We start from the raw sequence: 21,245 nt of genomic DNA, 5'->3' as shown, positions 1-21,245 counted from the left end.
CTGCAGAACGTCAAGAACCAGTGGCATCTACATCTACAGAACGCACAGAACCAGTGGCATCTACATCTACAGAACGTGAAGAACCAGAGGCATCTACATCTACAGAACGTGCAGAACCAGTGGCATCTACAGAACGTGAAGAACCAGTGGCATCTACAGAACGTGCAGAACCAGTGGCATCTACAGAACGTGAAGAACCAGTGGCATTTACATCTACAGAACGTGCAGAACCAGTGGCATCTACAGAACGTGAAGAACCAGTGGCATCTACATCTACAGAACGTGAAGAACCAGTGGCATTTACATCTACAGAACGTGAAGAACCAGAGGCATCTACATTTGCAGAACGTGAAGAACTAGTGGCATCTACATCTGCAGAATGTGAAGAACCAGTGGCATCTACATCTGCAGAACGTGAAGAACCAGAGGCATCTACATCTGCAGAACGTGAAGAACCAGTGGCATCTACATCTCCAGAACGTGAAGAACCAGTGGCATCTACATCTGCGGAACGTGAAGAATCAGTGGCATCTCCATCTGCAGAACGCGAAGAACCAGTGGCATCTACATCTGCAGAACGCGAAGAACCAGTGGCATCTACATCTGCAGAACGTGAAGAACCAGTGGCATCTACATCTGCAGAACGTGAAGAACCAGAGGCATCTACATTTGCAAAACGTGAAGAACCAGTGGCATCTACATCTGCAGAACTCGAAGAACCAGTGGCATCTACATCTGCAGAACGTGAAGAACCAGTGGCATCTACATTTGCAGAACGTGAAGAACCAGTGACATCTACATCTGCAGAACACGACGAACCAGTGGCGTCTACATCTGCAGAACAACACGAAGAACCAGTGGCGTCTACATCTGCAGAACAACACGAAGAACCAGTGGCATCTACATCTGCAGAACATGACGATCCAGTGGCGTCTACATCTGCAGAACATGAAGAACCAGTGGCATCTACATCTGCAGAACATGACCAACCAGTGGCATCTACATCTGCAGAACGTGAAGAACCAGTGGCGTCTACATCTGCAGAACAACATGAAGAACCAGTGGCATCTCCATCTGCAGAACGTCAAGAACCAGTGGCATTTACATCTGCAGAACGTGAAGAACCAGTGGCATCTACATCTGCAGAACATGAAGAACCAGAGGCATCTACATCTGCAGAACGTGAAGAACCAGTGGCATCTACATCTGCAGAACGTGAAGAACCAGTGGCATCTACATCTGCAGGACGCGAAGAACCAGTCGCATCTACATCTGCAGAACAACATGAAGAACCAGTGGCGTCTACATCTGCATAACGTGAAGAACCAGTGGCATCTACATCTGCAGAACGCGAAGAACCAGTGGCATCTACATCTGCAGAACGCGAAGAACCAGTGGCATCTACATCTGCAGAACAACATGAAGAACCAGTGGCGTCTACATCTGCAGAACGCGAAGAACCAGTGGCATCTACATCTGCAGAACGTGAAGAACCAGTGGCATCTACATCTGCAGAACAACATGAAGAACCAGTGGCGTCTACATCTGCAGAAGGCGAAGAACCAGTGGCATCTACATCTGCAGAACGTGAAGAACCAGTGGCATCTACATCTACAGGAGATTATACAACTTGTAAATCCATTCCCCGTGTTTAGCGTACACGCCGTACAACGTGTTTGGAATCGACGGGGAGTAAAATTGGACTTGCGAACAGATCGACTTACGAACAGACCTCTGGAATCTTACTCGCTCGTAGGTAGAAGAGTCTCCCCAGTACATAAGCACGCGCGTACCTCTCCAAACGCGCACCTGGCCTGACCCCCTCTCCCCCCCCCCCCCCCCTCGTGCATCGTGCAGGGCACTCTTCGACTACGACCGCACCAAGGACAGCGGCCTGCCCAGCCAGGGCCTGAGCTTCCGCTTCGGGGACATCCTCCACGTCGTTAATGCCTCGGACGACGAGTGGTGGCAGGCGCGGCGCGTCACCCCCGACGGGGAGGGCGACCTCATCGGGGTGGTGCCCAGCAAACGCCGGTGACAATGCGCGCACGCACGCACACACACGCACGCACTTGCACACACTTGCACATGCACGCACGCACATGTAGGCACTTGCACGCACTTGCACGCACTTGCACACACGCGCACGCTGTTGATTCTGGTACTGATGATGGTAATGCTGATGTTGCTGCTGCTGATGATGCTTATACTGATGGTGATGGTGATGCTGATACTGATGATGGCAATGCTGCTGCTGATGCTGATACTCATGATGATAATGCTGCTGCTAATGCTTCTCATGCTGTTGATGCTGATGATGGTAATGCTGCTGCTGATGCTAATGCTGATACTGATCCTGCTGATGATTATGGTGATGCTGATTCTCATGATGGTAATACTGCTGCTGATGCTAATGCTGATTATGCTAATACTGATGCTGATGATGCAGATGACGATAGTGATCCTGATACTCATTATGGTAATGCTGCTGCTAATGCTGATACTGATGGTGCTGCTGATACTGATGATGCTGATGATGATCATGGTGGCGGTGTACGCAGGGTGGAGAGGAAGGAGCGGGCACGTCTCAAGACGGTGAAATTCAACGCCAAGTCCAGCACCCTGGACAGCAAGGGGGTGAGACACACACACACACAGTTACACTCCTGCTCTCACACACACACACACACACAGTTACACACACACACACACAGTTACACACACACACAGTTACACTCCTGCTCTCACACACACACAGTTACACACACACACACACACAGTTACACTCCTGCTCTCACACACACACAGTTACACACACACACACACACAGTTACACTCCTGCTCTCACACACACACAGTTACACACACACACACACAGTTACACACCCGGTCACTCACACAACAACAACCGCCATTCGCCACTAAGTGGCGGTGACGTCACCACGACGCTTGTGCCAGGCCATGTGCACCCTGAGGCCACGTGAAGTGTCGAACGCCCGCTGGCAGGAGGTCACGGTGCAGACCCAGCAGGTGCCACGGGTCGACTGACCGAGATGACCGAGATGACTGGCTGATGCACCACCTGTGCCCCCTACTGTGCCAACTTGCTGTGCTTTAGCCACCCGGCGCTCCGCTCGTTGTTGTGAGCGTCGCTCCTCCACCCTCCGCTCTCACACACATACACAGTTACACACACACACACAGTTACACACACACACACAGTTGCACACCCGGTCACTCACACACACACACACAGTTACACACACACACACAGTTACACTCCTGCTCTCACACACACACAGTTACACACACACACACAGTTACACACCCGGTCACTCACACACACACACACAGTTACACACACACACACAGTTACACTCCTGCTCTCACACACACACAGTTACACACACACACACAGTTACACACACACACACAGTTACACACCCGGTCACACACACATACACAGTTACACACCCGGTCACTCACACACAAAGATCCCCCGTATAGCCTTAACAAACTGTTGGGGCAAGTGCAGTTAGCGAGCACCTATGAAGGCCGGCACGGTACACGAGGGGGTGGGTGGTCAACACCACGCCCGGCCGCTTTTGTCTCCCTAGTGGCGATGTTTACACACCACACCAGCTACTCATTTGAGGCTGAGTTGACCTAGGGGAGGCCCAGGACCAGTTCAGATAATCGTCACTTGTGTTTGCCTCGAACGGGAATCGAACCCGGGTCGCCAGGTTCTTAGCGCAGCGCGCTAACCGCTACACTACCGCTCCCACACAAACACTGACACATACACACACGCCTTACACACCCGGTCACACACACACACACACACGCCTTACACACGCATGAACGCTCCCAACGCACGCGTCCGCCCGTCCGCTTTCTCTGCTCTTCTTCTTTCACGCTCGCTGGACCACAGGACTACCCCGGGTTCGGCGATGATGCCATCCGGTCCAAGGCACTCCGTAAGTTGAGCTCCCCCTCTCTCGCTGTTGGTGGTGGTGGTGGTGGCGGTTGTGGTGGTGGTGGTGGTGACCGCCACCGCTAGCAACATCACCACGGGTCCGCAGTTGAACAGAGCTCACCGCTGCGTGTTCCTTCATTGCCCCTGAGTTGCGTCTCGTTGGTGTTCGTGCTTGTGCGTGCGTCTTGTCGTTGTGGTTGTTAGTTGTTGTTGTTGTTTTCGTTGCTGTTGTGTTTGCAGAGGATGCCACCTCTCACGCCGGCGAGAGTTTGGAGAGCCGGAGTGTGCGTTGCGTCTCTCCCGTTACGCGTGTGCGGTGTTTTTGTGTTTTATTCGTTGTTGAATTCACTTAATTTCCTGATTTTTCAATGTCCGCTCGCTCCATACTGAGCCCGGCTGCCAGGGCATGGCTGGGTGGGATATACAGAGGGCATGGCTGGGTGGGATATACAGAGGGCATGGCTGGGTGGGATATACAGAGGGCATGGCTGGGTGGGATATACAGAGAGCATGGCTGTGTGGTTCATACAGAGGGTATGGCTGGGTGGGGTATACAAAGGGCATGGCTGGGTGGGTCATACAGAGGGCATGGCTGGGTGGGATATACAGAGGGCATGGCTGGGTGGGATATACAGAGGGCATGGCTGGGTGGGTCATACAGAGGGCATGGCTGGGTGGGATATACAGAGGGCATGACTGGGTGGGATATACAGAGAGCATGGCTGTGTGGTTCATACAGAGGGTATGGCTGGGTGGGGTATACAAAGGGCATGGCTGGGTGGGTCATACAGAGGGCATGGCTGGGTGGGATATACAGAGGGCATGGCTGGGTGGGATATACAGAGGGCATGGCTGGGTGGGATATACAGAGGGCATGGCTGGGTGGGATATACAGAGGGCATGGCTAGGTGGGATATACAGAGGGCATGGCTGGGTGGGTCATACAGAGGGCATGGCTGGGTGGGACATACAGAGGGCATGGCTGGGTGGGTCATACAGAGGGCATGGCTGGGTGGGATATACAGAGGGCATGGCTGGGTGGGACATACAGAGGGCATGTCTGGGTGGGATACACAGAGGGCATGGCTGGGTGGGATACACAGAGGGCATGGCTGGGTGGGATATACAGAGGGCATGGCTGGGTGGGATACACAGAGGGCTTGGCTGGGTGGGGTATACAGAGGGTATGGCTGGGTGGGATATACAGAGGGCATGGCTGGGTGGGATATACAGAGGGCATGGCTGGGTGGGATATACAGAGGGCATGGCTGGGTGGGATATACAGAGGGCATGGCTGGGTGGGATATACAGAGGGCATGGCTGGGTGGGATATACAGAGGGCATGGCTGGGTGGGATATACAGAGGGCATGGCTGGGTGTGATATACAGAGGGCATGGCTGGGTGTGATATACAGAGGGCATGGCTGGGTGGGATATACAGAGGGCATGGCTAGGTGGGATATACAGAGGGCATGGCTGGGTGGGTCATACAGAGGGCATGGCTGGGTGGGACATACAGAGGGCATGGCTGGGTGGGTCATACAGAGGGCATGGCTGGGTGGGATATACAGAGGGCATGGCTGGGTGGGACATACAGAGGGCATGTCTGGGTGGGACACACAGAGGGCATGGCTGGGTGGGATACACAGAGGGCATGGCTGGGTGGGATATACAGAGGGCATGGCTGGGTGGGATACACAGAGGGCTTGGCTGGGTGGGGTATACAGAGGGTATGGCTGGGTGGGATATACAGAGGGCATGGCTGGGTGGGATATACAGAGGGCATGGCTGGGTGGGATATACAGAGGGCATGGCTGGGTGGGATATACAGAGGGCATGGCTGGGTGGGGTACACAGAGGGCATGGCTGGGTGGGATACACAGAGGGCATGGCTGGGTGGGATATACAGAGGGCATGGCTGGGTGGGATATACAGAGGGCATGGCTGGGTGGGTCATACAGAGGGCATGGCTGGGTGGGATATACAGAGGGCATGGCTGGGTGGGGTATACAGAGGGCATGGCTGGGTGGGGTATACAGAGGGCATGGCTGGGTGGGATATACAGAGGGCATGGCTGGGTGGGATATACAGAGGGCATGGCTGGGTGGGTCATAAAGAGGGCATGGCTGGGTGGGTCATACAGAGGGCATGGCTGGGTGGGGTATACAGAGGGCATGGCTGGGTGGGGTATACAGAGGGCATGGCTGGGTGGGATATACAGAGGGCATGGCTGGGTGGGTCATAAAGAGGGCATGGCTGGGTGGGTCATACAGAGGGCATGGCTGGGTGGGGTATACAGAGGGCATGGCTGGGTGGGGTATACAGAGGGCATGGCTGGGTGGGGTATACAGAGGGCATGGCTGGGTGGGGTATACAGAGGGCATGGCTGGGTGGGGTATACAGAGGGCCTGGCTGGGTGGGGTATACAGAGGGCATGGCTGGGTGGGGTATACAGAGGGCATGGCTGGGTGGGTCATAAAGAGGGCGTGATTTTTGACCCGCGGTGGTGCGCTGTGTCACCCCCCCTCCCTCGCCCCCCTTCCCCCCCATCCCCCCCTCGCCTCCCCCCCTAACCCCCCCCCATCACCCCTCCCCCCCCCCCACGTCGCTCACCCAGCCGACACGGGCGACGCCGAGGGTAAAGACGCGAACTGCAGTCCACGCCCCGCACGGCTCGCCTCTCTCGCAGCCCCCGTCCGTGCCCCCCACTTCCTGCCGTGCCCTGTCCCGTGCCCCCCACCACGCCGCTTGCAGGGCACCGGTGGCACCACGGATTTCTGCTGCTACTGCTGCACGCTGCCCCCCCCCCCCTCCATTTCTCTACTCCTCTTGCCCCCCCCCCCCTCTCTCTGCCTTCACCACTGCTCAGCGCATCATTTCAGACTGCTTTGTCCGGAAAATGAGCCCGGCACACCACGTCCAGTATACCCACGTAATTCATTCAAGTTCATTTATTAGGTATAGCCCTGTGAGCCATTCGGCTCTTGAATCGGGTGCAACCGCAACAAACAAAAAACTAAAACACGAATAAGAAAACATCTTTAAGTGAACATGTGACTGAGTGCAAAGAGAAAATCCAAGAAAAGACAGCAAAATATTGCAGAGAAAACACCGTACACCAACGCTGTGTGCAAAACTCCCAGTGGGATGCAAGTCAAACAACAACAACAACAACAACCACAAGACAACTTAGATTAAGGCCATCAGTCTAACTCTGTACTACAACAAACAAACATGGCCAAACCAATACACGGGGGGCGAGGGGCGGGGGGTGGGGGGCACGACACGGGGGGGGGGGGGTCCTGCAGGTGACGGTGGTGGTTGGCGTCTGGGCTGAGCAGGTGGAGGTGCGGCGTTTGGCACAATGTTCGGTGCTGTTCTCTGGTGCGGTGACTATGTGACTGAGTGCAAAGAGAAAATCCAAGAAAAGACAGCAAAATATTGCAGAGAAAAATCACCGCACACCAACGCTCAAGGAATGACACAAACGCACACCACGTTTTCTGCTTGCCAATAGGTACATTTCAATATATCACTGTCCTGGTCACAAAAGCAAAGTTTGTGGGGAATGACAGCCGTTTGCTGTACCTTTTAGAGGCATAAGCAATTAGAAATGAACACTTACTACCCAGGGAGAATTTTTTTAAATATTTTTTTTGTTACACGGTGTAGTGGCCTAATAGGGGTTTTCACCTTGTTTCTGCAACAAAACTGACACCTTTTGCAAGGAATCGTGTTTACATTAGCCACAATACTTGCAGTCAAATGCAAACAAAAAACAACACTCTGATCATTTATGCATTGTCCTTGAAACTGATTGGTCCACACCAGAGACAGCTTTTCTTAGAGCCTAGTCTCATATGGTGTTCGATCAGATGACGCCAAAAGGCGCGCTAGGTACCAGAAAAAGGGGAAAAACCCTATTAATATATTTTGGTACTGGCAAAGGAGGTCCCATGATGGTGTAGTGGCTGTTGCGGATAATGGGGAGTCTCACCGTGCCGCGCTTGTATTGACGACTCACGTCTTCGTGTGGAAACGCGCGCGTGTGTGTTATTATCATGCATGTGCGTGTGTGTGTGTGTACACGTGTGTGTGTGTGTGTGTACACGCTTGTGTACACGCGGTTGTGCACGCACAAGCATATACACACGCACGCACACGCGTATACACACGCACGCACACACGCGTGTGTGTACACGCTTTATTATAATTATGCATTTGCGTGTGTGTACACGAGCGTGTGTGTGTATACGCCTGTATGTGTGTACTTGTGTGTACACATGTGTGTGTATGTACGCCTGCGTGTGTACACGTGTGTGTGTACAATTGTGCACACACACACGCGTGTGTGTGTATTGTTCGCACGGCGTTTTCCATGCTGTGCTATCAGCATCGCCGCGAACCAAGGACCAGGGCCGGATTTAGGAACCTTGGTTCCTAGGGCACAGAGAAGGAAAGACCCCCCCCCCGCATCCCTCCCTAGCAAAGACAAAGATCCCCCGTGTAGCTTTTAACAGACTGTTGAGGCAAGTGCCGTTAGTGAGCACCTATGAAGGAAGGAACAGCACACAGTGAAGGGTGGGTGGGTGGCCAACACCACGCCCGGCCGCCTTTGTCTCCCGAGTGACGATGTCTTACAACACCGCATTAGGTACTCGCTCGAGGCTGAGTCGACCTAGGGGAAGGCCGAGCACCGAGTTGGTGCTGGTGGTCTGCTCCGTACACAGCACCGCCGCTCACCACACCGACTCACTCGCTCACCGACACCTCCCCCCCCAAATCACTCACCCACCGACACCCCCCCCCCCCCAATCTCTCGCCCCCCCCCCCATCCCCACCACCCCCCCCTCCCCCCCAAATCCAGTCCTGCCACGGACTCCCCCCCCCCCCCTCTGTCCCGCGCTGTGCATGCGGAACCCCGGGGCGGAGTTTGAGGGATGCTCGTTGCTTCCCGGCAGCTTTCCGCTCGCTCAGCTCTGTGCCCTGCGGTGCTCTGATGGGGAGAGCCTTTGCCGGCTGCTGGGCGCTGGCTTGCTGGTCGCTAATCGCTGGTTTGCTGGTCCGTGGTTGCTGTCTGCTTGATGTGTAAACATCGTGCGAGCGTAATCAACGTTTTTGGGTTTAGATCGCGTTATTTATAAATGTGTCGTAACCCTCCACCACCCGACACGGCCAATCAGTAAAAAAGTGTCACGTTGACAAAAGACAAATAGTTCACTGCTTTAGCCCACCGGTGTGTTGAAGCGTGGAACCACAACAATTCTGGCGAATTGCTGGATGGATGCAATTACCAGCGAAACGTTGTACTACTCAAAAATTGTAAATGTTGTGGTTTCACGCTTCAACACACCGGTGGGCTAAAGTAGTGAATTATTTGTCTTTTACACCATTGGAACCTCATTTGCCAGTAAAAATATGATAATTGTTTTTTTACCCTTCTATCTGGCAGCAAAACTGACACCTTTTTACAAGGAGTCATGTTTACATAGACCACAATACCTGCAGTCATAATGCAAACAAAAAACATAACTCTGATAATGTACACCTTTTGGCGTCATCTGGTCCAACCCATGTGAGACTAGGCTCTAAGGAAAGCTGTCTCGGGTGTTGACCAATCAACTTCAAAGACAGTGCATACATTATCAGAGTTGTGTTTTTTGTTTGCATTATGACTGCAGGTATTGTGGTCTATGTAAACATGACTCCTTGTAAAAAGGTGTCAGTTTTGTTGCCAGATAGAAGGGTAAAAAACCAATTATCATATTTGTCTTTTGTCAACGTGACACTTTTTTACTGTTTGGCCGTGTCGGGTGGTGGAGGGTTACGACACATAACGCAATCTAAACCCAAAAACGTTGATCGTGCGAACAGCCGCGCGCTGACTCGGGTCGCTCGCTTGCACGCAACGAACTTGTTCCCGCAAGCGGTCGCAAGCGGGTTGCCCAACTTCGATGCATGCAACAGAACCGTTGGAGCGTGCGCGGGGGGCAGCTCTTGCAACCGGTCGCGAGCGTTTGCTCGACTTGGTTTCACGCAGCTGAATTGCTAGAAACGCATGAGCGTGATCTCGTCTCCGTTAAACCGGTTCGTCGGGCAACCCGCGACTCGCTTGCCGCGTCTGCGCTTGGCGCTCCGATCGTTTGCGTTGTTTGTGTTTGTAAAACTCGCCGAACCCGTGGCACCCTTATTGGAACATCTGTGGGGGGTGGAAAAAAAAGAGATTCACAGCTTCTCAAATTAATCTTCCAGTCTAAATTAAGATTCCGATTCTGGTTCGCTGCTGGGGGCAGCAAGGCAGACCCTCGACTCCCGACGCGTCGATCCCTTCGGTGACGATTCGTCACGAAGGACAGGGACGCCTCGACTTACGAACATTCGGCTTACGAACTTTCAGAGGTGCCCCTTCAGGCCGAGAGTCGTAAGTTCAACCGCCGCGCAATTGGTGGCGGTGACGGCATCTACGTCTGCAGAACGTGAAGAACCAGTGGCATCTACATCTACAGCAGGAGATTATACAAGTTTAAAAGCCGTTCCCCGTGTTTAGTGTACAAGCCGTACAACGTGTTTGGAATCGACAGGAGTAAAGTTGGACTTACGAACAAATCGACTTACGAACAGACCTCTGGGCTCGTTCGCAAGTAGAGGAGTCCCTGTATATCACTTGCCCACGTGATGACACCTTTGCGCGGCTACGATTGGATCGCTGGAAATCCTGATACGGGCAAAGGGGCGGAGACTAACTGACAAAGGGGTGGGGCTAACTGACAAAGGGGCGGGGCTAACTGACAAAGGGGAGGGGCTAACTGACAAAGGGGTGGTGCTAACTGACAAAGGGGTGGGGCTAACTGGCAAGGGGCGGGCTAACTGACCAGGGGGCGGGGCTAACTGGCAAAGGGGTGGGGCTAGCTGGCAAAGGGGTGGGGTTATGCTAATAAGGGTGGGCGTGGTCAGACCGCTTAGCCACGCCCAGACGCGTGCAGGTCGCAGCAACTGCTGGTCAAGAAGTGGACAAAGCGGTCGCAGGCCCGCTGGGGTGTGGACTCGACTCGAGAGAGATGAACGATTGAACTGGGGTCGTATACAGGAGGGGGGAGCCCTTAGTGGTCGTATACCAGAGGTCGCAACCGGGTACCCGATACCCGTACCCTACCCGATACCCGGCTACCCGTTTGCGGCCGGGTACGGGTACGGGTAGGCCGTGAGTCACTAGTGAGTAACCGTTTGTCACTCATTTCGGGTAGGGTACAGGTACGGGTAGGGAACGGGTACCCATTTGCGACCCTGGTGCGGCCGGGTACGGGTACTGGTAAGTAATCAAAACCCGTTTGCAACCTCTGTCGTATACAGGATGGTTTGTGGGTTCGATCCCGACCCTGACGCCTGCATATTTCGAGTTTGCATGGTTTCCCCGTGTTCACGTCCATTGTATCTCCGGGTCCTCTGGCTTTTCCCTCCACATTTAGAATGAACATCGCACGTCTAGAGCATTGGGCTGCTGTACATGTCCACGTGATGAGGATAGGTCGCTCCTCTGAGATACCATTGGTGATCGCCAGCTCGCTTCTGCTAAAGAGCCGCATCGCTCAGTCCGGGGCCTTACCTAGTAGACAAATAAAAATAGTTCGTAGTTTCGATTTAAAGCTTTCGTGACTGCAGGGATTCATCTTCTTGGTTCTTTCGGTAAAGTCACGTAGAAGGGAAATAATAAAATAATAAAAATAAAACAATAAAATTTCGATTTAAAGCTTTCGTGACTGCAGGGATTCATCTTCTTGGTTCTTTTGGTAAAGTCACGTAGAAGGGAAATAATAAAATAATAAAAATACAACATAATAAAATAATTCTCACGACATTTCGAAGACCAGGTCTGTCGGGGAGACAGCGTCTTGCTGCTTGCGTTGTGGCCGAAACGTCGTGAGATTTATTTTATTATGTTTTATTTTTATTATTTTATTATTTCCCTTCTACGTGACTTTACCGAAAGAACCAAGAAGATTGTTCGTAGTTTATCCGCAATAGAGGTTTTTGGGTTAGATCGCGTTAATAGATATTGGTCGCGCAAAGCCTCCGTGTTAAAACCACCTTAAAGTTTTAGTTTAACATCCGGGCAGCTGGAATTTGACGCGAGGCTTCCACTCGAATCGAGTCCAATTTGTCGAGCGCGGTTCGGGCGATTTTTTTCGATCGTCAGAAAGGAAGGCGCCGCTGGTATTTCACGGACAACGGGAGCTAGTCCTGCACGTAGTTTTGCTCATTGAGGGAGTATTGGTAGCGGGGTGGGCGATGTGGTGGTGGAGATCATTTGCTGCGCCCTCTCCCAATGGAGACACTTTTTTTCAAATGTTCCAACGGGAACCAAAGGAGAGGCGTTCACACTGCCGGCTCGCTCGCTGTCTGCCACTAGGGGCTGGGAGGTAGTCACTAGGGGCTGGGTGCTGGTCACTAGGGGCTGGGTGCTGGTCACTAGGGGCTGGGTGCTGGTCACTAGGGGCTGGGTGCTGGTCACTAGGGGCTGGGTGTTGGTCACTAGGGGCTGGGTGCTGGTCACTAGGGGCTGGGTGCTGGTCACTAGGGGCTGGGTGTTAGTCACTAGGGGCTGGGTGCTGGTCACTAGGGGCTGGGTGCTGGTCACTAGGGGCTGGGTGTTAGTCACTAGGGGCTGGGTGTTAGTCACTAGGGGCTGGGTGTTAGTCACTAGGGGCTGGGTGCTGGTCACTAGGGGCTGGGTGTTAGTCACTAGGGGCTGGGTGCTGGTCACTAGGGGCTGGGTGCTGGTCACTAGGGGCTGGGTGCTACTCACTAGGGGCTGGGTGTTAGTCACTAGGGGCTGGGTGTTAGTCACTAGGGGCTGGGTGCTGGTCACTAGGGGCTGGGTGTTAGTCACTAGGGGCTGGGTGTTAGTCACTAGGGGCTGGGTGCTGGTCACTAGGGGCTGGGTGCTGGTCACTAGGGGCTGGGTGTTAGTCACTAGGGGCTGGGTGTTAGTCACTAGGGGCTGGGTGTTAGTCACTAGGGGCTGGGTGCTGGTCACTAGGGGCTGGGTGTTAGTCACTAGGGGCTGGGTGTTAGTCACTAGGGGCTGGGTGCTGGTCACTAGGGGCTGGGTGCTACTCACTAGGGGCTGGGTGTTAGTCACTAGGGGCTGGGTGCTGGTCACTAGGGGCTGGGTGCTACTCACTAGGGGCTGGGTGTTAGTCACTAGGGGCTGGGTGCTGGTCACTAGGGGCTGGGTGCTGGTTACTAGGGGCTGGGTGCTGGTCACTAGGGGCTGGGTGCTGGTTACTAGGGGCTGGGTGCTGGTCACTAGGGGCTGGGTGCTACTCACTAGGGGCTGGGTGCTGGTTACTAAGTGCTCGTCACTGGGGGAGACCCAACTATAATGGGCCCGCAGTACCACTGCTATCAGGTAACGTGGTAACCTGATAATGTAGCAACATGGTAACGTGGTAACCTGATAACGTATTGACATGGCAACAAGATAACACTGTAACTCGATAACCCAGCGACGTGTTGAACCTGCTAACGTAACCCGGTAACGTGGCCACGTGGTGCCGTGGCGGCGTGGTGCATTGTGGGAGGGGGGACAATGACGATTGCCTTCGACCCTTCTGCGTTCTCAGCTGGCGTCCAGGAGGAGTACATCCTCTCGTACGAGCCCGTGCTGCAGCAAGAGCGTGAGCACACACACACACCTACACACACACACACCTACACACACACCTACACACACACACGTACACACACACGTACACACACACCTACACACACACCTACACACACACACACCTACACACACACCTACACACACACACGTACACACACACGTACACACACACACACACGTACACACACACCTACACACACACCTACACACACACCTACACACACACACCTACACACACACCTACACACACACGTACACACATACACGTACACACACACACCTACACACACACCTACACACACACACACCTACACACACACGTACACACACACACGTACACACACACACCTACACACACACACCTACACACACACGTACACACCTACACACACACGTACACACACGTACACACACGTACACACACACGCACACACACACGCACACACACACGTACACACACACGTACACACACACGTACACACACACGTACACGTACACACACACGTACACACATACGCCTACACACACACCTACACACACACACACACGTACACACACACACGTACACACACACATACACACACACACGTACACACACACGTACACACACACGTACATACACACACACACACGTACACACACACGTACACACACACATACACACACACACGTACACACACACACCTACACACACACGTACACACATACGCCTACACACACACACCTACACACACACGTACACACACACACGTGCACACACACGTACACACACACACGTGCACACACACGTACACACACACGTACACACACACACACACGTACACACATACACCTACACACACACACCTACACACACACACGTACACACACACACGTACACACACACGTACACACACACATACACACACATACACACACCTACACATACACACACCTACACACACACACACGTACACACACACACGTACACACACACGTACACACACACACACGTGCACACACACCTACACACACACACACCTACACACACACACCTACACACACACACCTACACACACACCTACACACACACACCTACACACACACACGTGCACACACACACGTGCACACACACACACGTGCACACACACACCTACAAACACACACCTACACACACGTACACACACACTTACACACACACGTACACACACACGTGCACACACACGTACACACACACGTGCACATACACGTACACATCCTCTCCTACGAGCCCGTGTGCGTGAGCACAAACACACACGTCAACACACACACACGACCGGTCATCATCCTGCGCCGTGCGTGTGTGTACGCCGTACGTGCGTGTGTGTGTGTGTGTACGTGCGTGTGTGTGTGTGTGTACGTGCGTGTGTGTGTGTGTGTGTATGTGCGTGCGTGTGTGTGTGTGTGGACGTGTGTGTGTGTGCGTGCGTGTGTGTGTACGTGCGTGTATGTGTACGTACGTGTATGTGTACGTACGTGTGTGTATGTGTGGACGTGCGTGTGTACGTACGTGCGTGCGTGTGTACGTACGTGCGTGCGTGTGTACGTACGTGCGTGTGTGCGTCGTGCGTGTGTGTGTGTGTGCACCGTGCGTGTGTGTGTGTGTGCACCGTGCGTGTGTGTGAACGTGCGTGTGTACGTTTGTGTGTGTGTGTGTGTGTACGTGTGTGTGTACGTACGCACGTACGTGCGTGCGTGTGTGCAGTGCGGTACGCGCGACCGGTCATCATCCTGGGCCCCATGAAGGACCGGGTCAACGATGACCTCATCTCGGAGTTCCCCGACAAGTTCGGCTCCTGCGTGCCCCGTGCGTACCGCCCCCAGCACACCACATCGAGGATACCACGCCTCAGCACGCCTTCCCCACCACGCACCGAACACGACAAAACAAAGACAAAGATCCCCCGTGTAGCCTTAACAGGCTGTCGGGGCCAAGTGTTGTTCGCGAGCACCTATGAAGGCCGGCACTGTGACACACGAGGCGGTGGGTGGCCAGCACTACGCCCGGCCGCCTTTGTCTCCCTAGTGGCGATGTTTACACACCGCACCAGGTACTCATTTGAGGCCGAGTCGACCTAGGGGAGGCCCAGGACCGGTTCAGATAGTAGTCACCGGTGTTGGTGGCCGTGAGCGGGAATCGAACCCGGGTCGCCAGGTTCGTAGCGCAGCGTAGCGCTAACCGCTACACTACCGCTCCCCCCGCAAACACACACACTGAGACACACACACACACTGAGACACACACACACTGACACACACACGAAGACAGACAACAACAACCGCCATTCGCCACTAAGTGGCGGTGATGTCACCACGACGCTCGTGCCAGGCTCTGTGCACCTTGAGGCCACGTGAAGTGTCGAACGCCCGCTGGCAGGAGGTCACGGGGCAGACCCAGCAGGTGCCACGGGTCGACTGACTGAGATGACTGGCACACACACTGACACACACACACTGACTCACACACACACACTGACACACACACACAACTCGGCACGACCCCTGCGAGCGTCATAGTGAAACCCCCGGCGGTGTGAACTATTGACCTTCTGACCTGTCCGGCCGTCACCTGGGCTGCCCCCCCCCCCTGCCCCCACCCCCCTCTGTCCCCCTCTGCCCCCCCCCCCCTGCCCCCCCCGGCAGACACGACGCGGCCCAAGCGAGACTACGAGGTGGACGGGCGCGACTACCACTTTGTGGCGACGCGCGAGCAGATGGAGCGCGACATCCAGGAGCACAAGTTCATTGAGGCGGGGCAGTACAACGGGCACCTGTACGGCACCAGCGTGCAGAGCGTGCGCAACGTCGCCGAGAAGGTGCCGGACCCGGCGCAGTCGTCGCCAACGCCACCACCGCAGCCATCGTCACCAACACCACCAACACCACCACCACCAACACCGCCACTATCGTCACCAACGCCGCCACCACTGCCACCACCAACACCGCCACCACTGCCACCACCAACACCGCCACCACCAACACCGCCACCGCCAACACCGCCACCAACACCGCAGCCACCACGACCACTGCGGCCATCACCGCCACCAACAACACGGCAGCCATCACCACCACAGCTATCACCGCCACCACCACTACCACCACAACTATCACCACCACCACTACCACGACCACTACCACCACTACTACCACCACAACTATCACCGCCACCACCACTACCACTACAGCTATCACCACCACTACCAGCACCACCACTACCACCACTACCACTACCACCACAGCTGTCACCACCACTACCACCACCACCACTACCACCACAACTATCACCACCACCAATACCACCACAACTATCACCACCACAACTATCACCACCACCACTACCACCACAGCTATCACCACCACTACCACCACAGCTATCAACACCACTACCACCACAGCTATCACCACCACTACCACCACCACTACCACCACCACCGCTACCACAACCACTATCACCACAGCTATCACCACCACCACCACTACCACCACCACTACCACCACCACTATTACCACCACAACTCTCACCACTGTGATTGTGTATGTGGGGAGTGGTGGTGTAGTGGTTAGCGCGCTGCGCTACGAACCCGTCGACCCGAGTTCGATTCCCGCTCACGGCCAACACCGGCGACGATTATCTGAACTCGTCCTAGGCCTCCCCTAGGTCGACTCAGCCTCAATTGGAGACCCGGTGTGGCGTGTTAACATCACCCCTCACCCCTCGTGTGCCTTGCCGGTCAAGCGCACTTGACCCCACAGTCAGTATGAGGCTATACCCGGGGGGGGATCTTTGTATTTATTTGTTACGAGTGCGAGTGAGTCAGCGTGTGCGTCAGTGCAGCGAACACGGCTGCCCCCGAGTTCGATTTCCCCTCTAGCGGCCCAGCGTCAACCCCGATGCGGTGCCTCGCCTAGGTCGACTCGGCCTTAAACGAGTGCGGACTCGGGCAGCCCGGGGCGCCGCTCGCTCGCCCGCTACCCTTGCTCCGCCGTGCGGTGTGGGCTACACGGGGGACCTTTGCCTGTGCTGCGTGCAGGGCAAGCACTGCATCCTGGACGTGTCGGGCAACGCCATCAAGCGGCTGCAGGCGGCGCAGCTTCACCCCGTCGCCATCTTCATCCGGCCCAAGTCCCTCGAGTGCATCATGTGAGATGTCCACCTTTCGCTGGCCGTGTCCACCTCTCGCCGGGTCCACCTTTCGCTGTGTTCACCTCGCCGTGTCCACCTCGCCGTGTCCACCTCGCCGCGTCCACCACGCCCTGTCCACCACGCCGTGTCCACCTCGCCGTGTCCACCTCGCCGTGTCCACCTCGCCGTGTCCACCTCGCCGTGTCCACCTCGCCGTGTCCACCACGCCGCGTCCACCTCGCCGCGTCCACCTCGCCGCGTCCACCTCCGATGCACCGTTTGCCTCTTACTGCCTCGCTGCCGGTCACCGTTGCTGCGATAATTCATTTTGGTGGAGGCCTCGAAAGGCGGCGATCGTCACCGCCATGCGGCTCTTGGGGGCGCCGCTGATGACCTTTAACGTAACGGCCCCGATGCTGAGCGCTCTCTCTGTGTGCCGCTGCACCTCGGCGTCGTCCCCGCGTCGTCGTCGTCATCGTCATCCACATCGTCATCCGCATCATTGTCGTCCCCGCGTCATTGTCGACGTCGTCGTCGTCATTGTCGACGTCGTCGTCGTCATTGTCGACGTCGTCGTCATTGTCGACGTCGTCGTCATTGTCGTCGTCGTCATTTTCATCGTCGTCATCGTGGGTCGCACGTCGTCCCCGCGTCATTGTCGTCGTCGTCATCGTCATCATCGTGGGTCACGCGTCGTCCCCGCGTCATTGACGTCGTCGTCATCATCGTGGGTGGCGCGTCGTCCCCGCAGGGATCTGAACAAGCGGCTGAGCGAGGAGCAGGCGCGCAAGGCGTACGAGCGCGCCCTCAAGCTGGAGCAGGACTTCGGGGAGTTCTTCACAGGTGACTCGCCACCACCACCACCACCACTACCGCCACTACCAGTACCCGCCACTGCCACCGCCACCACCGCCACCACCGCCATTACCACCACCGCTACCACCACTACCACCACCAGCACCACCACCGCCACTACTACCACCACCGCTACCACCACCACAACCACCACAGTTCACCACCGGCACAACCACTACCGCTACCACCACTGCCACCTACCGCCACCACCACCTTAACCACCGCCACCACCACCACGCCGAAGTTATTGCCATATTGCGTCGCGGTTCTGCCGGTCGCGCCGCACCACCGATTTTCAGGTCGGTGCTGGCCGCGGAATTCCATACGGTGCGGACGGGAGAACGATCGTCCCGTAACGACCCGTACAACACAATGCGACGTCTCTCGCAGGAAGTGACATCACGCGGCGTGGTCCGTCACTCTCCGCACCAGCAAATTAAAACGTGCCCCCCCCCCCTCCGCCCCCCCCCCCTCCGCCCCCCCCCGCCCCCCTCCCCCCTCCCCCCCCACCTGCGTCCATGCAGCGGTGGTGCAGGGCGACTCCCTGGACGAGATCTATGAGCAGTCCAAGTTCGTCATCGACGAGCAGTCGGGGCCTTACGTGTGGATCCCCTCGCGCGAGAAGCTGTGAACGGGTCGACCTCCGGCTCCACCGCCAACAACAACAACAACAACCGCCTCCCCCCCCCCCTCCCCCCCCCCTTGAGGCCGCCGCTACGTAACGGAGCTGCGGTCGACGTGATTCGAAATATTCGCGGCGGGAGGAGGATCACGTGCCCCCCACCCCCCACGTCCAAATCCACCTCCACCCCACCCCCTTCCACCCCATACAGGGGAGGCCACTTGGGGCCCCCTCCCCCTCTCTGGGGGTTCCCTCCCCGCGTACCCCCCATGGTTCGCCTCACGGGGGGCTCGGCCCGGTGACCACAACCACCACCACCACCCCCTCCCCGCACCGGGGAGGCTGCCGTGTCTCTTGGCGCCGTGCATCTCGGCGTCAGCGTGCCGTGCTCACCGCACGCTCACCGCACGTGTGGGTCGGAGCGCCGTACATCTCAGCGGTTACCGCCGCGGCGCACCGAGTTCGATTTCCCCTCTCGCGGCCCAGCGTCAACCCCGATGCGGTGCCTCGCCTAGGTCGACTCGGCCTTAAACGAGTGCGGGCCGGCGACGTCCCGTTGCCGCGGGGTGGGTGGGGGGGTCGCGGGGCGGGGCGGGGGGGAGGTCTCCGTGCTGTGAGATTCTTCGTTTTTATTCTATCTCTCCGCGCCGCGCTGTTCCGCCGACTGAGCTTTTGGCAACCGCATTGCGACCCTCCACTACCTCCTCCTCCTCCTCACGGTTCCTCTCCGCGTCCCTCCCCCCTGACTCAGCTGACTCACCTTGCCTGACTCACCTGACTCACTCTGCCTGACTCAGCTGCCCACTCTGCCTGACTCACCTGACTCACTCTGCCTGACTCAGCTGCCCACTCCGCCTGACTCAGCTGACACACTCTGACTGACTCACCTGACTCACTCTGCCTGACTCAGCTGCTCACTCTGCCTGACTCACCTGCCCACTCTGCCTGACTCACCTGTCCACTCTGCCTGACTCAGCTGCCCACTCCGCCTGACTCAGCTGACTCACTCTGCCTGACTCACCTGACTCACTCTGCCTGACTCAGCTGCCCACTCTGCCTGACTCACCTGCCCACTCTGCCTGACTCACCTGCCCACTCTGCCTGACTCAGCTGCCCACTCCGCCTGACTCAACTGACTCACTCTGCCTGACTCACCTGACTCACTCTGCCTGACTCAGCTGCCCACTCTGCCTGACTCACCTGCCCACTCTGCCTGACTCACCTGCCCACTCTGCCTGACTCAGCTGCCCACTCCGCCTGACTCAGCTGACTCACTCTGCCTGACTCACCTGACTCACTCTGCCTGACTCAGCTGCCCACTCTGCCTGACTCACCTGACTCACTCTGCCTGACTCAGCTGCCCACTCTGCCTGACTCACCTGCCCACTCTGCCTGACTCACCTGCCCACTCTGCCTGACTCACCTGCCCACTCTGCCTGACTCAGCTGCCCACTCTGCCTGACTCAGCTGACTCACTCTGCCTGACTCAGCTGGCTGCTTTCCACGTCTCTCCGGTCATCTCACCTCCCAATCCTCCCCTCTGTCTCCTCTCACTTGAACCTCCTCTTCCCCCCCCCCCGTCTCCCCCCCCCCCCCCCGTTTCCCCCCCCCCCCGTCCCCCCCTCGTCTCCCCCTCGACTCCCCCGTCCCCCCCCCCGTCTCCCCCCCACCCCCGTCATCTCCCACCGGCACCCCTGTCGGGGTACAAACCCCCGAGGCCTGACCTCTGCGGCTCTCCGTGCCACGGCGTCGTGAGCCGAGCAAAAGTCGGGGGGGGGAGGGGTGAGCTGGGGGAGGGAGGTTTAGGGGGCGTTTGTGCAAAAAAATTAATTTAAAAAATGCAGTTTAACTCGTAACCACACACACAAATTAATATATATATAGACTACGGAGAAAATAACTTGAGAATAAGAGGGGGAGAAAATACGACGAAAGAGAGAATTTATATTCCTACGTGTGCGACTGCATCCGTGTTGCGCGCGCG

The 21,245-nt window shown here is 56.1% G+C and overlaps 1 protein-coding gene across 1 annotated transcript in view; it reads left to right on the top strand.

Annotated features, from left to right (window-relative positions):
• Nucleotides 1–19,308, top strand: part of LOC144734566 (disks large homolog 2-like) — a 23,749-nt gene extending 4,441 nt beyond the window's left edge. The window contains exons 2-10 of the mRNA XM_078616813.1: nucleotides 1,858–2,034; nucleotides 2,562–2,637; nucleotides 3,932–3,977; nucleotides 13,558–13,653; nucleotides 15,367–15,468; nucleotides 16,305–16,477; nucleotides 17,693–17,802; nucleotides 18,536–18,627; nucleotides 19,164–19,308. Of these exons, the coding sequence (XP_078472939.1) occupies nucleotides 1,858–2,034; nucleotides 2,562–2,637; nucleotides 3,932–3,977; nucleotides 13,558–13,653; nucleotides 15,367–15,468; nucleotides 16,305–16,477; nucleotides 17,693–17,802; nucleotides 18,536–18,627; nucleotides 19,164–19,270 (979 nt within the window). The 3' untranslated portion in view covers nucleotides 19,271–19,308. The remainder of the gene's footprint in view (nucleotides 1–1,857; nucleotides 2,035–2,561; nucleotides 2,638–3,931; nucleotides 3,978–13,557; nucleotides 13,654–15,366; nucleotides 15,469–16,304; nucleotides 16,478–17,692; nucleotides 17,803–18,535; nucleotides 18,628–19,163) is intronic.
• Nucleotides 19,309–21,245: the final 1,937 nt, after the last annotated feature.

The sequence above is a fragment of the Lampetra planeri genome, chromosome 51 (assembly GCF_965212315.1).
Source record: "Lampetra planeri chromosome 51, kcLamPlan1.2.h2, whole genome shotgun sequence".
Lineage (NCBI taxonomy): Eukaryota > Metazoa > Chordata > Hyperoartia > Petromyzontiformes > Petromyzontidae > Lampetra > Lampetra planeri.
The sequence above is the reverse complement of the archived record's forward strand: the minus strand, read 5'-3'. Positions and strand labels throughout refer to the sequence as shown.